Source organism: Rhinopithecus bieti, unplaced genomic scaffold (assembly GCF_001698545.2).
Source record: "Rhinopithecus bieti isolate Rb0 unplaced genomic scaffold, ASM169854v2 scaffold_11161, whole genome shotgun sequence".
Classification (NCBI taxonomy): domain Eukaryota; kingdom Metazoa; phylum Chordata; class Mammalia; order Primates; family Cercopithecidae; genus Rhinopithecus; species Rhinopithecus bieti.
The window spans coordinates 926509-947499 of NW_016806937.1; the positions used below are offsets into that span (position 1 = coordinate 926509).

The 20991-nt window shown below is 40.7% G+C and overlaps 1 protein-coding gene across 5 annotated transcripts in view; it reads left to right on the top strand.

Annotated features, from left to right (window-relative positions):
- NUP93 (nucleoporin 93) overlaps positions 1 to 20991 on the top strand; it is a 116587-nt gene that overhangs the window by 9120 nt on the left and 86476 nt on the right. For 3 of the 5 annotated variants that reach the window (XM_017878795.1, XM_017878798.1, XM_017878796.1), the window contains exons 2-3: positions 8758 to 8950; positions 19119 to 19236. In XM_017878795.1, coding sequence (XP_017734284.1) covers positions 8772 to 8950; positions 19119 to 19236 — 297 coding nt within the window. In that variant the 5' untranslated portion in view covers positions 8758 to 8771. Of the gene's footprint in view, positions 1 to 8757; positions 8951 to 9334; positions 9646 to 13894; positions 14106 to 19118; positions 19237 to 20991 lie in introns of those variants that run through there. The other 2 variants (XM_017878799.1, XM_017878800.1) reach the window with 2 other exon arrangements.

Genomic DNA, 20991 nt, shown 5'->3' on the forward strand with positions numbered 1-20991 from the left:
TTTTTTGAGACGGAGTCTCGCTCTGTCGCCCAGGCTGGAGTGCAGTGGCCGGATCTCAGCTCACTGCAAGCTCTGCCTCCCGGGTTGACATCATTCTCCTGCCTCAGCCTCCCGAGTAGCTGGGACTACAGGCGCCCGCCACCTCGCCCGGCTAGTTTTTTGTATTTTTTAGTAGAGACGGGGTTTCACCGTGTTAGCCAGGATGGTCTCGATCTCCTGACCTCGTGATCCACCCATCTCGGCCTCCCAAAGTGCTGGGATTACAGGCTTGAGCCACCGCGCCCGGCCCAACAATTTTTTTTTTATCCTCTCCTCTCTCTTCCAGAGGTGTCTGAAACTGATGTCAAGATGTAATTTTTGGGGGGTGGTTGTAATTGACAGCTGACAGATAATAGTAAAAAGTGGAATGATATTGTCATCTAGCTAGTTTATGTATTCAAAAGATAGGAGAACAGAATCAATATTAAACTTTCGATACCTTGAGTGAGGTTTTTCTCATCAATCTTGGATGAGAAAAGAATCAAAGAATCAGAATCATTCACAAGAATATTGAACACCATTCTTGTGTTTTACTCCTGTCATAGTGCGATTAATAAGGTTTGAGGGCAAAGTTTCTGCTTAAAATTAAATGCTAAATTTCTTTTGAATCACACCTTCATTATGGAAGTCTGGATTTATAATAAAAAGCATATTTGATAGTGGGCAGTACAACATACATTTCAACATTCTAATTGTCTTCTAGAAGTTCTTACTTAATGATACAAAGTTGTGATTAAATAAGTTATAATTTGGGATTAAATATTTACTAAAAGATTTTTTGAAGCAGAGATGTTTATAATTAAATGATAAAATGTTGCCAAATTGGCAACTTTGGAAAAAAGCTAAAATAGCATTTTACAATGATATAAATCAGCAGAGTTTATAAGATACTTTTATGTATCAACAGCTCCTTGAAGTAGGTAGAAATTATCATTTTTGATTGATGAGGAAACTGAGACAGAGAAATTGGAGTTTTATCTCAGAGGGAGATCAGTTTATCTGCTAGTAAATGAACAGTCTGGATTGGAACCAGGTGTTTGGGTTCACAGTGTAATCTTCTCACCCATTCTGTCTAAAATATGTTTTTTTCCATTTCTTTTACTGTTATTAAAAACAGTACTGTTTAGTGTTATTTTACTGTTATTTGAAATTTTTTAAATAATCAAAATAATTATTTAAAATAATCAAAAAAGGAAGAACATTGTCAGTTGTACATTTGGAAGAAAGGATATAAATAGCAACATCTGTTACTTTCTCTGATGTATATAAAATCTCCCCCTTTGACAACATAAAAAAAAATAACAGCGCTAACAACTGTCTTTTTTAGGTTGCATGATCTTTGAAGTTGAAAGAGACAATATTTGGGTATGTTACTACATACATTTTACTAAATTAGAATTCCTCAGTCAGTATTGTTTGATTATACTGAAATTCTGCAGGAAAATAGCTGGTGTCATCTCCCCATGCAAGTCAGTGATTGGAGAGAGATTTCTTTAACATGGAAGAAAAGACAGATGGCTTTGTCTTTATTCTTTCATCTTTTTCTCAGCCCTTTGTATTTCTTGGATAAATGTGCTGTTTGGATTGTGGGTGATAAGGAAAAGGGAAAATTCACATGGGTTTAATATGTTGCATTATACTTACAAAGAACAGTGGATTCCCTTTAGCATCCTGTGCATTAGGTCAATGGGACAGGCATCGTCATTTACAAAACAGATTTCTTCCCCAAATATGCTTTCCAAATGAACAGTTTAAAGAGGAAACGAGATGGCAACACACCTATTGTGTCACTCATTTTATCTTTTTAACAATGTTTTCATACTGGGGCCTAGTTAGGGTAGCTTACTTATCAAGTCTAGCTTCAATACCTTAGGCCCAAGGGTTGGCAAACTATGGCCTATGTGCCAAATAAACTAAGAAGGATTTTTACATCTTTGGATCCTTGGGAGGAAAATATCCAGAGAAAATATTTTATAACCATTTGAAAATTATATGAAACTCAAATTTAAGTGTTCATGATTAATGTTTTATTAAAGTACAGCCATGCCTGTTGGTTTACATATTATCTGTGCCTGCTTTCAAGCTACAACAGCACAGTTGAGTAGTTACTATAGAGCCTGGCCCACAAAGCCCAAACTATTCACTACCCGTCCTTTTACAGAAGAAGTTTGCTCACTCTTGCCCTAGGAGACTAGAAACTGGGCAAACGTTTGGCAGATATGTCTAGGATGGATGGCTCTGAGGCTCTTTTATAGCTTCCTTTGTTTCATTTTCTGTTTCCCTTTTTCAGCTTTGGTTCTTTATTTTTCTGGAACATATCCTGGGAGTAACATAGGCTTAAGTCTAGAGAACTAGTGAGTAATAGCTATTTCTGGGATGACGCAATGATTCCCCAGCTTGAGAGTCCGTAAGACCTGAGTAAAGGAAGAGAGGTATTCTACTTGTGGCTGGTGCTTTAAAAATAAACAGGCCGGGCGCGGTGGCTCAAGCCTGTAATCCCAGCACTTTGGGAGGCAGACACGGGCGGATCACGAGGTCAGGAGATCGAGATTATCCTGACTAACACTGTGAAACCCCGTCTCTACTAAAAAATACAAAAAACTAGCCGGGCGAGGTGGCAGGCGCCTGTAGTCCCAGCTACTCCGGAGGCTGAGGCAGGAGAATGGCGTGAACCCGGGAGGCGGAGCTTGCAGTGAGGTGAGATCCGGCCACTGCACTCCAGCCCGGGTGACAGAGCGAGACTCCGTCTCAAAAAAAATAAAAAAATAAAAGAAACCAATGAACTAATAATATCAGAAAACAGATATGTGAGATTTTAATATAATAAGCATGAATACTATAACAGACAAAGATTCAGACCATCTACAAAATCCCGAAGGGGCCACTCTTAGAAAATACTGATTTACAATGGTTTAGAAGTGTTTAGCTGTTTGAATATTTAAGTGTCTACTCTTCTCTGGCTCAATTAAATATTTAACATAGTTAATATATTTGGAATGTGGAAATGATTTTATTTTTCGTAAGACTCACATGTTAATAGTAAATGAACTGAAATTATTTTGTGCATTTTTGCTCTGCCTTTATATTTAGTTCATTTCACCTTATATGCAGTTTGGGCATTTTTTCCACCTCATTGATGAATGTTGATATGCCCTAAAGGGACATGTGTTTTAGACACTAAACGATAGGTGAACGCAGACCAGCATAAGGAAGTAGAAGTTTGGCCAGCCCTTGGTTTAGCTCTAGGTAGGAGCTCTCTCTTTCAAACTGTGGCTTTTACTTTTTTCATTTAGTTCATTTGCTCAGCATCCTCTAGGTGTGGTGAAGAGATCTACATTATGGGACCTTTCCACTGAGAACATTCCTTATTTTTAGCATAGTGGGGTATCCTACTGTAGCTTCAGAAAAAAGGCGGGTCATTGTCCTTTGCTTGGTGGCAGCAGTCAGGGCGGGGAGCTTTTTATTGAAGTGTGATACACAAATCATGAGTCTAGATAGACTAATTTTCTGAAAAGTGAGCACACTGTCAACCAATGGTTAGATCAAAAAACTGAAAATTGCGAGCCCCCTTGAAGCCATCCTCATCCTTCCGCTTCTGTCCTTCCCCCGACAAGTGTAACCAATCTTGCCTTCTAACAGCAGTGATAAGTTTGCCATTCAGTTTAAGGTTCTCAGTTGCCCAGGTTGTTGAGGAGTTTCTATGGAGGCTCGGTAGCACTTCTGCCAAATCCTACTTACAGGGAGAGTAATTTGTTGCCCAAGGCCCTGATACTTTGCGATGCTCTCTGAAGTGCCTGCCAGTGTTGCCTTGCCAAAGGATTCCCAACCACGCCCAGGAGCTTAGTCACTGCTGTCGTAAAGGAGCCCTAGTGCTGTTCCGCTGTCCCTGCTGGCCTTTTCCTGTGCAGCCCCACTTGTGCTGCATTGATTGCTCCGGGTCCTGCTTCCATGGTTTCTTAGTGTTGCTTCTTCCTCTGCCTCTCCTCCATAGTTCCCCAAGGATGCAGCTGGTGTCTAGGCTGCATGGCCAGATTTTCCCAACCCAAGGCTTGGACTTCAGTTTTTTCCCCCATAGATCGTTTTAATTGTCTCTACTGGACAAAGCTTACTGAGGTTATTTTCATGATTAGTTTTTAGTCTTTTGGTCAAAGTTGATTTAGTGGTTTAATCTCTATATTTTGTGGCTAAATTGATATTTTGTGGTGGGGATAAAAATTGTCCTAAATTTATGAAATTAGGCATAAATTGAAGCATTTTAGTGCAGTGGGATGATGAATACATCAAAGTATAGATTTAGTTGCACAATGAGGGTAGCAAAAAATGTATAAATTTGGAAACTTTAATTAAACTTTTTTGTATAATTAATTTCTACTGGTTGAATAATAATGCAGGACAGATCCAGTTTTTCCCAAAAGTAGTATTTCATACATACCTCTCTTTTCTGCTGTGCAGATGTAGAACAAGCTTATTTTCTCTTTACTCCTACCCTGAAGTTTTGTAGCAAAATTCTTTTTTTTTTTTTTTTTGAGGCAGAGTCTCGCTCTGTCGCCCGGACTGGAGTGCAGTGGCCGGATCTCAGCTCACTGCAAGCTCCGCCTCCCGGGTTTACGCCATTCTCCTGCCTCAGCCTCTCGAGTAGCTGGGACTACAGGCGCCCACCACCTCGCCCAGCTAGTTTTTGTATTTTTAGTAGAGACGGGGTTTCACCGTGTTAGCCAGGATGGTCTCGATCTCCTGACCTCGTGATCCGCCCATCTCGGCCTCCCAAAGTGCTGGGATTACAGGCTTGAGCCACCGCGCCCGGCCGCAAAATTCTTTCTATATGTGTCTGTTTCTTTTGGTTTCTAATTCTGTTCACCTGGTTTTTGGTCTTGATATTTAGAGGGAAAGCACCAGTCTGGACCAAGTGTGATATGAATTCATGCCATTTAGACTGTCACTGCCTTATGCTGTGCTGCCTCAAAAATGTTAAGTATCATTTGGTAGTCTGATACCAACTGGAAGGGAATGTTTTTGTTCAGGTCTCTGCTTGCTAGTGGGTGCCCGTTTGGCAAGGGGGTGCAGGAAGTCTTTGAGAAGGACAGACTCTCACCAACGGAAGAAAAAACCCCTCCTATTTATTCAAAATATGAGTACCTACTATGTGTCAGGCACTTCTACTGTTGTAGAAGCTTGGGGTACGTCAGTGAACAAAACACTGTGCTTGTGCAGCTTATATTCTCGCAGAGGTGACAGACAGTAAAGGATATGGGGGATTGCTGGGGTGGCTTGTACTTTTAAATAGCTTTCTAGGGCCGAGCGCGGTGGCTCACGCCTGTAATCCCAGCACTTTGGGAGGCTGAGGCGGGCGGATCACAAGGTCAGGAGATCGAGACCATCCTGGCGAACATGGTGAAACCCCGTTTCTACTAAAAATACAAAAATTTTAGCCGGGCGTGGTGGCAGACTACAGGGTCACAGCTATTCGAGAGGCTGAGGCAGGAGAATGGTGTGAACCCGAGAGGCGGAGGTTGCGGTGAGCCGAGATCGCGCCACTGCACTCCAGCCAGGGTGACAGAACCAGACTTTGTCTCAAAAAAAAAAAAAAAAATAGCTTTCTAGGTTGGCCTCAAAGGCAGGGTGATAGGTGAACTGAAACAGATAGGGAGTCAACCTTGAGAGTTTCTGGGGGAGGAACATTCCAGTAGAGGAGACACGGAGTGCAAAGGCTGTAAGGCAGGAATGTGCCTGATCCGTTGGGGACCAGTAAAGAGGCCCCAGAGTGGCTGGCACCTGTGAAAGGAGTGGAGATAGGGCTGGAGATGAGTCTGAGTGATGAGGGGAGGTGGGGCCCCTTTTGTAGGGTTTCTTTCTGTATAAGAGGTTTAAGCAGGAGGCATGTGATCTGACTGTAAAAGGATCAGTGGTTGCTGGGTTGCTATAGACAGACTGTGGGAGGCAAGGGCTGAAGCTGGGAGGTTTGGGAGGGAGACTGCTGAGAGAGTCTAGGGAGGCAGCTTGGATGTGGGGAGGTGGCTAGGTAGAGATGGCGAGGACAGGCAGATTCTGGATGTATTTTGAAGATAGATTTGAAGGGCTTTGTTGGTTGATTGGATGTAGGATATGAGTTATGGGCCATCATGGGTTGGTCCAAACAACTGAATAATGAAGTCTTCACACACTGAGAAGGCCAAGGGGCAGGTTTTGTGGATGAAAAGTTAGAGCCCAGTTTTGGGATATTACGTTTAGGATGTTGTTCAGAGATTCAACCTTTATTTTACCATTGTCAAAACCATTATATATAATTAACTTAAAAAAATCTTTATTAGACCATGTTAAAGTAAATGACTGATTTTGTATTAATTACTTATACCAAATTCATTGCTCAAAATCTTTGGGGTGGGCTGGTCATTTGAGAAGCTGAGCATTTCCTTTGTCTGACATAGGAATAAAATATTAGATGTATTTCTTTCTTCCTTTATCTTTCTTTGTCTTCTTTTTTTAATCATGGAAAAGTTTTGTTTCTTTCGGTTCTTTATTTAGGGATTTCCAAAGTTTTCCTCATGAAAGAAAAAAGTGTTTTCTTTTCCTTGACTCTGTTAGAAAAATTATTTTTATCTTAGAGTAAAAATAATGGGCGGGGGGGCGGGGGTGGGGTGGGGATCCGAAGAAGGGAATGCTTTGCTTTTCTTTTCCCTTTCTGGTGAATGACCATGGTTTTGTGTAATTAGTAGAATGTCATTGGCCTTGAACATTCCTGAGAAAACACATTTCTCTGTCAGGGCGGAGTAGTTGTTTAAAAATGCCCCTCTCCTCAAAATTCTTGTGTTTCTTCCTCTCTCCCTGAGGATACCTTCCTAATTCTCCCATCCCCATTTTCTCACAAAAAAAGATTGCAAATTACAGCCTGATTATATTGGGTCAAAAAAATTACAATGTTTGTTTAGAAACTTGAGGTTAAGAGTTATTTTGTACGTTAATTTTTGTTGAAGATTAAAGTCAGCTTGGAACTTCACAAAGAATACCGAAGTGGCTTTATGTTTACTCCAGCTGAGCTATTTTTGTTTTACCCTTGTTCCCTTGCCTTTAAAGTTAATGTCCTTTAATGCTCATTTTTAAAAGTTCTTAATGGATTTATGGCAGTAACAGTGTCCTTTTGACAATTAACCTGTGCTTCGTAGCTGACGTATAATTATTCGCCAACATGACAAAACCCGTCTCTACTAAAAATACAAAAAAGCTGGTAGTGTCACCCCAGTTGGGTATGGTGGTGCACACTGTAATCCCAGCTACTTGGGAGGCTGAGGCATGAGAATTGCTTGAATCTGGGAGGCGGAGTTTGCCATGAGTCAAGATTGCGCTACTGCACTACAGGCTGGCTGACAGAGCGAGACTCTGTCTCCCAAAAAAAGGAAAAAAGTATAATAAGAGCTATTGTACAAGTAATTTTTTTAACAAAAAATTTTCTTATTAACCTTTTAGCAATGTAATTTTTTTTTTTTTCCCCAAGACAGTCTCACTCTGTTGCCCAGGCTGGAATGCAGTGGTGTGATCTCGGCTTACTGCAACCTTCCGCCCGCCCGCCCCCGCCCCCCGAAGTGATTCTCCTGCCTCAGCTTCCCAAGTAGCTGGGATTATAGGTGTGTGCCACCACACCCAGCTAATTTTGTATTTTAGTAGAGATGGGGGTTTCGCCATGTTGGCTAGGCTGGTCTCTAACTCCTGACCTCAGGCAGTCTACCCGCCTAGGCCTCCCAGAGTGCTGGGATTATAGGCGTGGGCCACCGTGCCCAGCCAATTTTCTTACCATGGTGCTACTTTTTATCTTCTGTTGATTTAATTAGTGGTAGGAGTTAAAAACATTCTCTTGGTCAAGAACCTTATATAAGAATAGTGCATTATATATTCTGTCCTATTGGCATTTCTCAAAGTAGCAGGTACAGTAACAAATCTAATGTCCTGAATGTCATATATAGCAAGCAGGCACAGATCTGTGCTCTCAGTAACCTTGTAAGATAAAGAATGTATGATTGGAGACCTGGACTTGAGTATAAAAAAAAAAAAGAAAAAAAAGAATTTATTCTATGTTAGTGAAGGAGCAGGTGTATTAGAATAACAGTAGGGGAGAGAGGGAGAGTTAGTGGTGGTTAGTCCGAAGATTGCCTGTTTTCCTGGTCTTGGTTCAACCAAATCACAGTAGAGAGTATTCTCGGCATGTAACTCAGCCTCTGTGAACTGGAATTTGTTCTTTCTACTCAGGAGCCTCACAGGGTGGTTGTGAGGATCATTTGAGATAAGGTCTTACAAATTGCTTGGTGCTTTTGGGGTGGTAGTGCTTTTCTAAGATGGGTGAAGAATAAGAGGTATAAGGTGACTGTTCTTTAAGCCTCCTAGAGGTTGCCACAGTGATTTCCATTTCCTTATCTGCTTTGAGTCTGTGGAAGGAGGCAGGAATTCTGGTCCGTGACTTGATATCCATGCATTTGTTCTGATGGCAGAAATCAGTCTTCGGGCTGTCAATATGCACAGAAATGATCTGTTTTTTCACAGCCTGACTCATTTTCTCTGTCAGGCCTGTTCTTGGGCTATGTTCAGGAACAAATCCTGCTTGTTGATGAGCTGTGTCCTCGTCTGTTTACAAAAAGTTCTGCTGTTTTGTTAAGCTTGTAACAGATTCAGGCAGTGTTTGAAACCTGTCTTTCCCTTGATTTAGATCTTTTCATTTTTTCTCCCATCTAGGATCTGCATCTCCAATGGATACTGAGGGGTTTGGTGAGCTCCTTCAGCAAGCTGAACAGCTTGCTGCTGAGACTGAGGGCATCTCAGAGCTTCCCCATGTGGAGCGGAACTTACAGGAGATCCAGCAGGCGGGCGAGCGCCTGCGTTCCCGTACCCTCACACGCACGTCCCAGGAGACGGCAGATGTCAAGGCGTGAGTACTGGTAGGGAGGCCCCTTTACTACTGGGTGGCTTGGGGGCAGGATCTGTTTCTTCTTTCCTGCCTTGAATTCAGATCCAATCTGTGAATGACAGCCACTAGCCAGATTCTTGGGAACTCAGAAAGGTTTTATAAAAGGACAGCAGCCTTGGTTTGTTTCCCTGCTTCTCAGGTTTTCTAGCCTGACTGATATCACAGGGAGAGATGATGAGCTGATATCACAGGGAGAGATGATCACAAGGTGGGAGGGGGTAAAAGAGTTCTGTCATGCTGAATCTGGTCACAGTAGTTCCTGCTTGAGGTCAATGACTGTTGGGTCATAAATGGCTCCTGTTATGTTAATACATATGGGCCCCACAGATAAGTTACCTTCAAAGCCAGAGAGCACTCAGTGATGAGGACAGGTTTTAAGAGCATTTGGAAGAAATTGATGAGCAGTTAGTGATGTGAAACCATCCAAGTGAGGAGTGATTCTGTCTGCTTGTTGTCACTGACCCGGGAGGCTGCTTCTGAAAGGCCTTGGAAATACAGTGCCCCCAGCTGATTGTAGAACAGGAGAGTGAGTGAGCCCCAAGAGAGTGCAGCTGGGGAAAAGTGCTGACTGACTGGGCTGGCAGCCACTGCTGCCACACAGCATCAGTTGGGCTGTTGATTCCACAAACATGTGTTTAGGATCCACGCTGTGCCAGGTCTGGACTATCTCTGGGGCGACAACCATGAATTAGACATGGTTCTTGCTCTCAAGGAACTTATAATGTGGGGAGTGGGGCAGAAAAAAACTATGCTGCTTTCCTTAAGAGATGTGATTTACCGATTATTTACTGTGTGTTACAAGCTTGGCTAGACTTAAGATTTTGCTTAATTTTCACAACCATCATTAGGCTACAATCTCCACATTACAGTTGAGCAACAAAGGCTCAGAGAAGGCAAGTAACTTCCAGATCACACAGCTGGCGAGTGGTAAAGTAAGGATTCATACCTAGTGAGGTTGACTCCAGAGCCCATACTCCTCTGATCGTGATGGAAGGGCATGGGAGGATGGAGAGGGTGCTGCTACTTGTGCCTTTGATGGGTCTGGAAAGACACTGAAATTCTGTGCAGGAAATATGGGAAATTGTCAGTCATCTCCTCAATCTTCATTCCTTGAACTTGAGAAAGAACTAAGTGCTAGTGTTAACGTGGGACATTGTCTGCTCTAAGCATTTAACAGATGTCACGGGAGTATTATGTAGGAGTGGGCTACATTCTTGTTCTTGAGAGCTGAATGTTTTGGCTGCTCTGTCGAGTCAGTAAGGATGTTGTGGAAATTCTTCTGTAGGCCTCCCCAAAATGTTATTTTCTAAAATAACTAGTTGGTTTTGGTTCTGTTGGCATTGGTAAAGGCAAGTCAGAGGAACCCTGGCAGGGATTTTTCACCCTGCAGCCTTGCAGCTAAGTGCAGCCAACTGCTTCCCTACATTGCTTTCTCACAGCCCAACCAGACTTTAGACACTTCTGCTAACTTGCCTTCCCTGTAGGCTCCTTACCTGCTTCTCCTGGCTGCCTACAGTTACCCCCAGTCTTGAGCATGCAGGCTTTGTGCTGTATGCAAAAATGCTGCTGAAGTGAAAGGCCCATGATGTCAGCTGAGTTGCTATAGTTATAGTTTAATTGCATCAGCTTTACAACCTATTAAGAGCAAAAAGGGAAAATGTTTTCTTGGTAACAATTATCGGTCATGCTCTTTTTCTTGTAAATTTCCATTTTCATCTCTTTCTACCTCAAATTCATTATTTTAGGGAGGAGGAAGTTGGAATGTTGAAAGAATGGTTATAGGGTGGGGCAGGTGCTTAAAAAGAAACCAAAGGGCTGATGACTGTATTTTTCCATCTTCTTGATAGGCAGAGACATAAAGTGTGGTGTGAATATTTTAGTACATACAGTATGAGGGCAGAAGAGAAAACTAAGTAGGAAAAATTTTCTTACATGAAATAAGTTTTGAAAGAAAATTCTGTCTTTAAGATTTTAGATTATAGATTTAAGATTGAAATATTATGTGCCAAATTTATTTATTTGTCCAAATACATTGTGTTGAATATTTTGTTTTAGAGAATAGCTTTGGTAACTTTTTTTATGTGTGTCTTTGATCTTTTAAAATTGTTCAATTTTTTCACACATGAAGAGTATGCCTAACATATATAAAGATGTAAATCTGGGTTTGCAGCCCATGAGCTACATCCAGCCTTAAAGTTTTATAGGAACACAGCCAGGCTTATTTGTATTGTCTGTGCTGCTTTTGTGCTACAGTATGAGAGTTGAATAGTTTTAACAGAGATCATGTCCCCTACAAAGCCTGAAATGTTTACTATATGCTGTTTACAGAAAAAGTTTGCTGACTCTGGTATACATAATAAAATGAATGAATACTCATATGCACATTGATCAACTGAAACAGAATATTGAGCTTGGTGCCATGGCTCATGCCTGTGACCCCAACACTTTGGGAGGCTGAGGGAGGTGAATCGCTTGAACTCAGGAGTTCAAGACCAGCCTGGACAACATGGCAAAACCCATCTACAGAAAATTAGCTGAGCATGGTGACACGCACCTGTAGTCCCAGCTACTCGAGAGGCTGATGTAGGAGGATTGCATGAGCCCAGGAGGTCAGAGGGTGCCCATCATCAATTGCATACCTCTCTTTTCTCATCAAATATGCTGCACTAGATTTTTCCATTCAAACTCTGAAATCAGACAACTTGGAGGTCTATAAAGGAAAAGCCAGTAGTCAGTCTTTCTCCCTAACTTTGTCATCCAACGTAACCAATGTTATTAATTTGCTTATTTGTTCACATACTTCTCCATGTTCATGCAAAGCATATATAAACATTTATTTTCCCAAAGTTTTACAGCACATTGTAACTCTCCTTGTGATAATACTATAAGCTGTTGTTTAAGCTCTTACTGTCAGGCGCTGTGCCACACACTTTATACACATTATGTAATTTCTTTTAAAAATAACCCTATGAAAGTGTTATGTGTGTTTTAAACTTGAGGAAAGTCAATAGTGAGTGGCCAGGCTGGAATTTCAAATCCAACTTAGTAAGAATTCCTCATATTTGTATGGTACTTTTCAGTTTCTGAAGGATTGTCATAGGCACTGTCCTGACTAGTCTGCAGTGCCTGAGAGGTAGGATAGGCATTTTTCCCCACATTTAACAGAGGAAGAAACTGAGGCTTGGAAAGGTGATGTATCCAAGATTTTCAGTAAGTGACAAGTGAGACTTGAACCCAGGCCTTCTGATGTTTTATGTGCTTCCCGTGTATGCTGGGAACAGTCCTTGTCCTTTTACTCTCCTGGAACTAGAAGGAGACTCCAGCTTCTGTGACTTTCTGCTCATGGGGGACCGCCTGGCTTTTGGAAATTGAAGCAGTTAGAAGGCAGGGAACCTTCTAAGGATTTTTCCACCCTTACAGACTGAAAGTTTCTAGTACAGGCTTTATTTATAAAGCCATCCCTGTCCTAGGTTCCCTGTCTCCTTCATCAGTCCTTTCTCTCCCTGCATATGCATCGTATAAGCCATATACTGCATAAGCCACACACTGAACAGTTTCTACAGGTGTCCACCACTTAAATGACCTTTCTTTTCTAACAATTCTAGTAGCTAATTTTTAAATTCTGAGGTTCTCAAAATCCTGGTATACGTTAAAATTATTTTGGCACTGGATACATTCTTATGTGTCTGGTAGAGTACAGCACAATGGGACAAAATTTAGACATAGCTAGCAAAATTGACCCAGCAATTCCACTTCTAGGGTTTTGTCCCAAAGATATACTGGCAAAAAACACCCAAGAAAACCCTGTGCACAAGGATATTCATTACAGCATTATTTGTAATAGCAAAAATTGAAAACAAATGTCCATCAGTAGGTGACTAGTGGAATAATGTAGTATGTCTATGTAGTGGAGTACTCTTCAGTAGAACAAAGGAATGAGAGTATACAGTAACATGGAGTGATTCCAGGATATATTAAGTAAAAAATGCAGGGTAGAGAAAAGTGTTTAGTACTCTATCATTTGTATAAGAAAACAAGTGAAAGACATCCCATGTTCATGGATCAGAAGACTTAATAGTAAGATATTAATATTCCCTAAATTGCTGTACAGATTCAACACAGTCTCTATCAAAATCCCAGCTGGGATTTTTTGCAGAAAGTGACTAGTTGATTCTGAAATCCATACGGAGATGCAAGAGACCTAGAATAGCCAAAACAATCTTTAAAAAGCAGAAGAAAGTTGGAAGAATCACACTTGCAATTTCAAAATTTACTACAGAGTCACAGTAATTAAGACTATGGTACTGGCCTAAGGACAGACATGTAGATTGATGGAATGGAATTATTAATCCAGATAAACCTATGTGTCTGTGATCAGCTGATTTTCAACAAGGGTACTTAAACCATTCAGTGTGAAAAGAACAGTCTTTTTCAACAAGTGATGCTAGGACAGTCATGTCAAAAGGACCCAGAAACCAAGTTGAAGAGGCTTCTACTGGCCAAAGATGAGATGATTTGATCATCGATTAGGATAATAATTGCATTGGATTGAAACATATCAAATATGTTTAAAATTTATGAGTTTATATACTAAAACAAAACTCATTGATTGCCTTTGGAGAGTACTAAAGAACCAACTCATTATTCAGGGTAATTACATAGTTGATTTTAGAGTTTCTTGGAATGGAAGTGTTCTAGCTAATAAAGGAATTAGGATATTAGGATACCACCATTTTGCAACCACTGAGGAGTAAATGGATCTAAGCAATCATCATCAAGACTGCAAATATTTCAGGTGGACATAACCAGATATTAAATACCTCTTGATGTAAAGTATATAGTAATCTAGCCATAAAAATAGTGGTACCTCAATCTAATCAAACCCTTGGAACTTTGAATTTGCAGGAAATACAGAGGACAAAGGAGCATGTTAAATGATATCATGGGGATTCCGTCAGTAAAACGTTTTCTGTGGGAAGCTATAGAATTGCTACTGTGAGTGCAGTCAGTGGATCAACAGCATCGGCATCAACCATGAGCTTTTTAGAAGTGGAGACTCTCAGGCCCCATCCCAGACCTATTAAATCAGAATCTACATTTTTAACAAGGTTTCCAGGTGATTCATATGCACTTTTTTTTCTGTTCTGTACCTTTGTCATCACATGTACATTTAAAGCTTGAGTAACACCGCTTTACAAGATAAATAATCCAGTGTCTTCAACAAAGAGATTATAAGAAAAAAAATGAGATGGAGGGGCAACGTGTTGATGAAAAGAGATTTAGGAGGCATATTAATCATCCACAAGTAGAGACCTTATTTGGATTTCATTTAAACAAACACAAATTTAAAAGTTGTGAAAAAATTAGGCAATATCTTGGATATGCTTCAAAATAAGCATATTTGTTGATAGAGAGAAATAGGTAGGGATGTAGATGAAACAGGGTTGACTACGACATGCAAATTGTTGGGGCTGGGTGATGGGTATAAGGAGGTTTACTATTTTAATTTTTTTGTGTGTGTGTGAAGAAAAGAAGTTTAATTGATTCACATTTTCACAGGGTGTACAGGAAGCCTGGCTGGGGAGGTCTCGGGAAGCTTATAATCATGGCAGAAGGTGAAGGGGAAACAGGCACATCTTCACGTGGTGGAGCAGGATAGAGGGTGAAGGGGAAAGTGCTACATACTCTTTAACAACCAAATCTTATGGGAACTCACTGTCATGAGAACAGCAAAGGGGAAGTCTGCTCCCATGGTCCAGTCGTCTCCCACTGGGTGCCCCCTCCAACGTTGAGGATTACAGTTCGACATGAGATTTGAGTGGGGACACAGAGCCAAACCATATCATTCCACATCTACCCCCTCCCAAATCTCATGTCCTTGTCACATTTCAAAGCACAGTCATGGCTTCCAAACAGACCCCCAATGTCTTAACTCATTCTAGCATTAACTCAAAAGTCCAAGTCCAAAGTCTTATCTGGGACAAGGCATGTCTCTTTGCCTATGAGCCTGTAAAACCAAAAACAAGTTAGTTACCTCCAAGATACAGTGGTGGTACAGGCATTGGGCAAATGTTCCCATTCCAACAGGGAGAAATTGGCCAAAACAAAGGGGCTACAGACCCCATGCAAGTCCAAAACCCCGGAAAGGTAGTCATTAAATTTTAAAGCTCCAAAATAATTTTATTTGACTCCATGTCTCACATCCAAGCACACTGATGCAATGGGTAGGCTCCCAAGACCTTGGGCATCTATGCTCCTTTGGCTCTACAGGGTACAGCCCCTTTGGTTGCTTTCATGGGCTAGTGTTGAGTGCCTATGGCTTTTCTAGGCACATGGTGCAAGCTGTCAGTGGGTCTACCATTCTGAGTTCTGGAGGATGGTGACGTTTTTCTCACAACTCCACTAGGCAGTGCTCCAGTGGGGACTCTGTGGGGGCTGCAACCCCACATTTCCCCTCCACACTGCTTAGTAGATTCTCCATGAGGACTCTGCCCCTGTAGTTGACTTCTGCCTGGATATCCAGACATTTCTCTACATTCTCTGATAGCTGTTTGGAGGCTCCCAAAATTTTGTGTTTTTAATTTTTTTCTATAATAGCTTTAAATGGGTGGGCCACTACAATGGCTGTAATAAAAAAGATAGTAACAAGTGTTGGTGAGGATGTGGGAAAATTTGGAATCTTTATACATTGCTGGTGGGAATGTAAAATGGTATAGTTGCTTTGGAAAACAGTCTGGCATTTCCTCAAAAGATTAAGCATAGGGTTATATGACCCAGCAATTCTGCTCCTAGGTATATACCTAAGAGAAATGGAAATGTATACTCACACAAAAACTTGTGCAGGAATGTTCATGACAACTTTTAAAAATGATAGCCAAAAGTGGAAATAATCCAAATGCCCATCCACTGATGAATGGATACATAAAAGGTGGTATATCCATGCAATGGAATACTATTTGGCAATAAAAAGGAATGAAGTACTAATACATGTTTCGACATGAATGAACCTTGAAAGCATTATGTTAAATGAAAGAAGCCAGTTAGAAAGACTGTATATTGTGATTGCATTTATGAGCAATGTCCGGAACAGGCAAATATATAGAGACAGAAAGTAGATTAGTAGTTGCCAAGAGATGGGGGAGGTTTGAGGGGGAATGGGGAATCACCACCTATTGGTCAGGGGCTGCTTTTTGGGGTGATGAAAATATTCTAAAATTGATTGTAGTGATGGTTGTACAATTTTATGAATACATAAAAATCACTGAATTGTAGGCCAGGCATGGTGGCTCACACCTGTAATCCCAGCCTTCTGGGAGGCCAAGGTGGGTGGATCACTTGAGCCAGGAGTTCAAGTCCAGCTTAGCCAACATGGGGAAACCCCGTCTCTAGTAAAAATACAAAAATTAGCTGAGTGTGGTGGCATGCACCTGTAGTGCCAGGTACTGGAGAGGCTGAGGCACAAGAATTGCTTGAACCTGGGAACTGGAGGTTGCAGAGAGCTGAGATTGCGCTACTGCACTCCATCCTGGGCAACAGAGCAAGACTCTGTCTCAAAAATAAATAACCAAATTGTATACTTTAAATGATAAATTGTAAAGCTGGGTGCAGTGGCAAGCATCCTTAGTTCCTGCTACTTGGGAGGCCAAGATAGGAGGATCTCTTGAGCCCAGGAGTTTGAGTCCAATATTAATCACAACTGATCATAGTCGTTGGGAGGAAAGTTTGGACTAGGTTACTCCTGAAACTAGGTGATTCTAATGTGCAACCAGGGTTGAGACCCACTCTTTTTTTTTCTTTTTTCTTTTTTTAATTTTTAAAAATTTTACTTTAAGTTCCGGGATACACGTGCAGAATGTCCAGGTTTGTTACGTAGATATACATGTGCTGTGGTGGTTTGCCGCACTTATCAACCCGTCATCTAGGTTTTAAGGCCCACATGAATTTGGTATTTGTCCTAATGCTCTCCCTCTCCTTGTCCCTCACCCCCTGACAGGCTCCAATGTGTATTGTTTCCCTCCCTGTGTCCATGTGTTCTCATTGTTCAACTCCCACGTATGAGTAAGAACATGCAGTGTTTGGTTATGTGTCCCTGTGTTAGTTTGCTGAGAATGATGGCTTCCAGCTTCATCCAGGTCCCTGCAAAGGACATGAACTCATTCTTTTTGATGGCTGCATAGTATTCCATGGTGTATATGTGCCACATTTTCTTTTACCAGTCTATCATTGATGGACATTTGGATTGTTCCAAGTCTTTGATATTGTAAATAGTGCTGCAGTAAACATATGTGTGCTTGTGTCTTTATAGTAGAATGATTTATAATCCTTTGGGTGTATACTCAGTAGTGGGATTGGTGGGTCAGATGGTATTTCTGTTTCTAGATCCCTGAGGAATTGCTACACTGTCTTCCACAATGGTTGAACTAATTTACACTCCCACCAACAGTGTAAAAACATTCCTGTTTCTCCACAGCCTTGCCAACATCTGTTGTTTCCTGACTTTTTTAGTAATTGCCATTCTGACTGGCGTGAGATGGTATCTCATTGTGATTTTGATTTGCATTTCTCTAATGATCGGTGATATTGAGCTTTTTTTCATATGTTTGTTGACTGCATAAATGTCTTCTTTTGATAAGGGAGACCCACTCTTATACAGAGTTAACTATTTAGGATTATTAGAGGAGAGAGGAAATATATGGCAACCTAGAGGGAAAGCCCCAGGAATGACATCATAGTTGACCTGGAAGAGACAAAAATCTATAGGAAGGAACCTCTGGGTAAATGTAATCTGTTGCTGTAGTATTTATTGGATTAGAACTACATATGTGAAATTCTTTCTCTTCTCCAATAAGTCTGTTAGTTCAGGATTGAAACTTTTAGGTGTTATACCTGTAGGTATACTGACTATTAAATTACTCAAAGTGAACACAAATGTTATCAGTGAAAGTTTTCAGTACTAATTTATAATCCAGAAACAGTCTACAAATTAATGGACTGGATATGGTGGTTCACGCCTGTAATCCCAGCACTTTTGGAGGCTGAGACAGGAGGATCGCTTGGCTAGGAGTTTGAGACCAGCCTGGGCAACAGAGCAAGATCTTGTCTGTAAATAAAATAAAATAAAATTAATTGATTTCCCCTAAGTTTCTTTTTTCCAGAGAGTGTTCTAGATATTAGTGCAATCTTTTCTTTAAAAAAACAACCCTTACATTGTTACCTTGCCCCAGGTGAGTAGAAATAAAGCTGACTATATTATTTCCATTTCTCTTCAAAAGCATTTACTGGTCAGATAACAGCCTTCTATATTATTAGACTGGGCAGCAGAGAGGGAACCTGCAGATGTGCTGAAGATGGTGTTTGGCTTTTGAAGGGAAGCCATGGAAAACTGACCTTGAATTCTGGTTTGATTGCTCCTGGGCAAATCATTGATCACCTTGAACCTTTAGTTTCCTTAGCTCATGAATGACGTTTATACTAGGTTACTCCTGAAACTTCTACAATGTTGTAGTTCACTATATCCATCTACGGAGGCTGTAAGTGTAGGATGGTGGTTAAGAGTTGTGCTATACAACCCGGGAGGCTGAGGCAGGAGAATCACATGAACCTGCGAGGCGGAGGTTGCAGTGAGCCGAGATCCTGCCACTGCACTCCAGTCTGGACGACAGAGTGAGACTCTGTCTCAAAAAAAAAAGAAAAAAAAAAGAGTTGTACTGCAGAACTACATGACCTGCCTCTGCCACTTCCTGACTCTGTGACTTTGGGCAAGCCTCTTTATACCTTAGTTCTCCCATCCATAAAATGGGGATGAATGATAGCATGTACCTCATGGGTTTCTTTACTATGACATGTTTGGAGCAGTCTAGCCTATGGTAGTAGTATCGTTTTATTCTAGACAAGGTTCTCAGATTTAGGCATGCTTAGAATTTGAATCTGTTACTACAAAGTACAGTGTTATGGCTCTTATTCCATGTGATTTCTATGAAAAGATATAAAACAACTATGTAAAAGTGTCTGGACGGTATATAGGAAGTTTTGAATGAAAAATACTCTCCAGTATTTGATGAAGCATATTGGATGTCCTAATCCTACTTTTCCCCTTACTTATATCTCCCTATTGTATATCCTCACATAGGTCAGTTCTCCTTGGGTCTCGGGGACTTGACATATCCCACATCTCCCAGCGATTGGAGAGTCTGAGTGCAGCCACCACCTTTGAGCCTCTTGAGCCCGTGAAGGACACTGACATTCAGGTAAGGGCTGCCAAGTGCAGGTGGAACCCAGAGCATATAACCCAGGCTGAAGACCCTGGCCCTTTATTAACCAGCTGATTAAGGAATTTCAGTTTTGTTTGTTAATTTTCTTCTTCCTCAGATATTAAGAAAACAGTAGATTCAGCTTTGGAGGTATAGTGGAAAACATTGGGTTATTTTCAGAGCTCTCTGTGTAGCTGAATTTAAGAAAGCAATTCCAACCTGCACTTTTTAGATTATTATAATTAGGAGAACAGATTTCTCTTCTTTCCTTGGGTTTAATCCAAGGCTCAGAGACATTAGTCTGAAGTTTCTTTCGCTTTCTTTGCTGGATGTCAAATAATTTTACTGTTCATCTTCCACATTTCTTTTTTACATCTTGCTTGTATTGGTTGGCAAAGAGCTGGGGAAAACTTAGAGTACTATTTACTGAAACCTACTCAATGATTTCCAAGAAGTGTTTGGCTGCATTAGTGGCACCAGGAAATAGTCTAATAGAGCACTCCAGTCTCATTTAACCAAACATGCCACTAGCAATCGATAGCTGTTTTAATCTAATCAGAAACTGACATAAAATTGTTAAGGAAAAAACTCACAGTCTGTTTAGTTTTTGAGGAATTGGAACACTGCATTTGCATTAGTGAAGGGACAGTGGGGCACCATTTTATTTTTTTTTATCATTGATTTACCTGAAAATGAAAGGATGCCTCCTGCAGAGGCAAATTCTGGTAGAAATGGGCAATATTATTTGAGCTGAATTTGAATTAACACTCTTTACCCCAGTACCCTTCCTAAGAACCATTTTAGTCCATCTAATGGCCACATTTCTACTGCATTTATTTGAATTCAGAAACCTAAAACTGTACTTTGAGTTGAGAGTTGAAGAACTATAGATATTTTTCCTATTGCTGCTATGTTCCCAAAGTATGAAAATCCAGTTTTTCCAGTTTTATATGCTAAATCATATTTGCCTGTCAACTTATAATTGCCTTCTCATTTCCATGTAATCTTAAAATGGCATGTATACTTTTTAAACTTTTTTCTAAGTTTTAGCCCCCCTCCCCCATACAACTGCTTGAGGCTCTCTGTTAACAAATATGTATAACAGGGATGAATAATCACCATATATTTTGGGAGTATTCCTAATAATATGGAAAGAAATGGCACCTGCTGAAAGGGTTTTGTTTGTTTTAATGTTGAAAATACCGAAGAAATTGTTTGTTTGAAAACAAAGTGTTTTTTACATTTTCTTTGATATTCTTAGAGTGGATATTTGGAATACTCAACAGCATTTTGTGATGCACTTCATGCATTTCCAGTGATGTGAAACTCCATTTTTTTTTACCTTAAGGTATTGACAGGTTTGTAAATGTATTGACTTGTAATGATCATCTCATGTAATCTTGTACTTAATCAAGAATACCCTCCTTCAACACTACCATTAGATGGTTTTCTGACAATATATGCTTAGTTACATCAAAGAGAATTTCTTAATTTGCAAAGAGCGCACCAGAGCTTTGGTCCTGTACCACTGAGAAATCTTTGAACTTTGAGATTAAGGATGCTTCCTTTTCAAAAGTTCACCTCTTGGCCAGGCACAGTAGCTCATGCCTCTAATCCCAGCATGGTAGGAGGCTGAGGTGGGAGGATTGTTTGAGCCTAGGAGTTCAAGACCAGCTTGGGCAACATAGTGATACCCCCTCTATTTGGCCATTCTTGCATTGCTATAAAGACATACCTGAGACTGGGTAATAT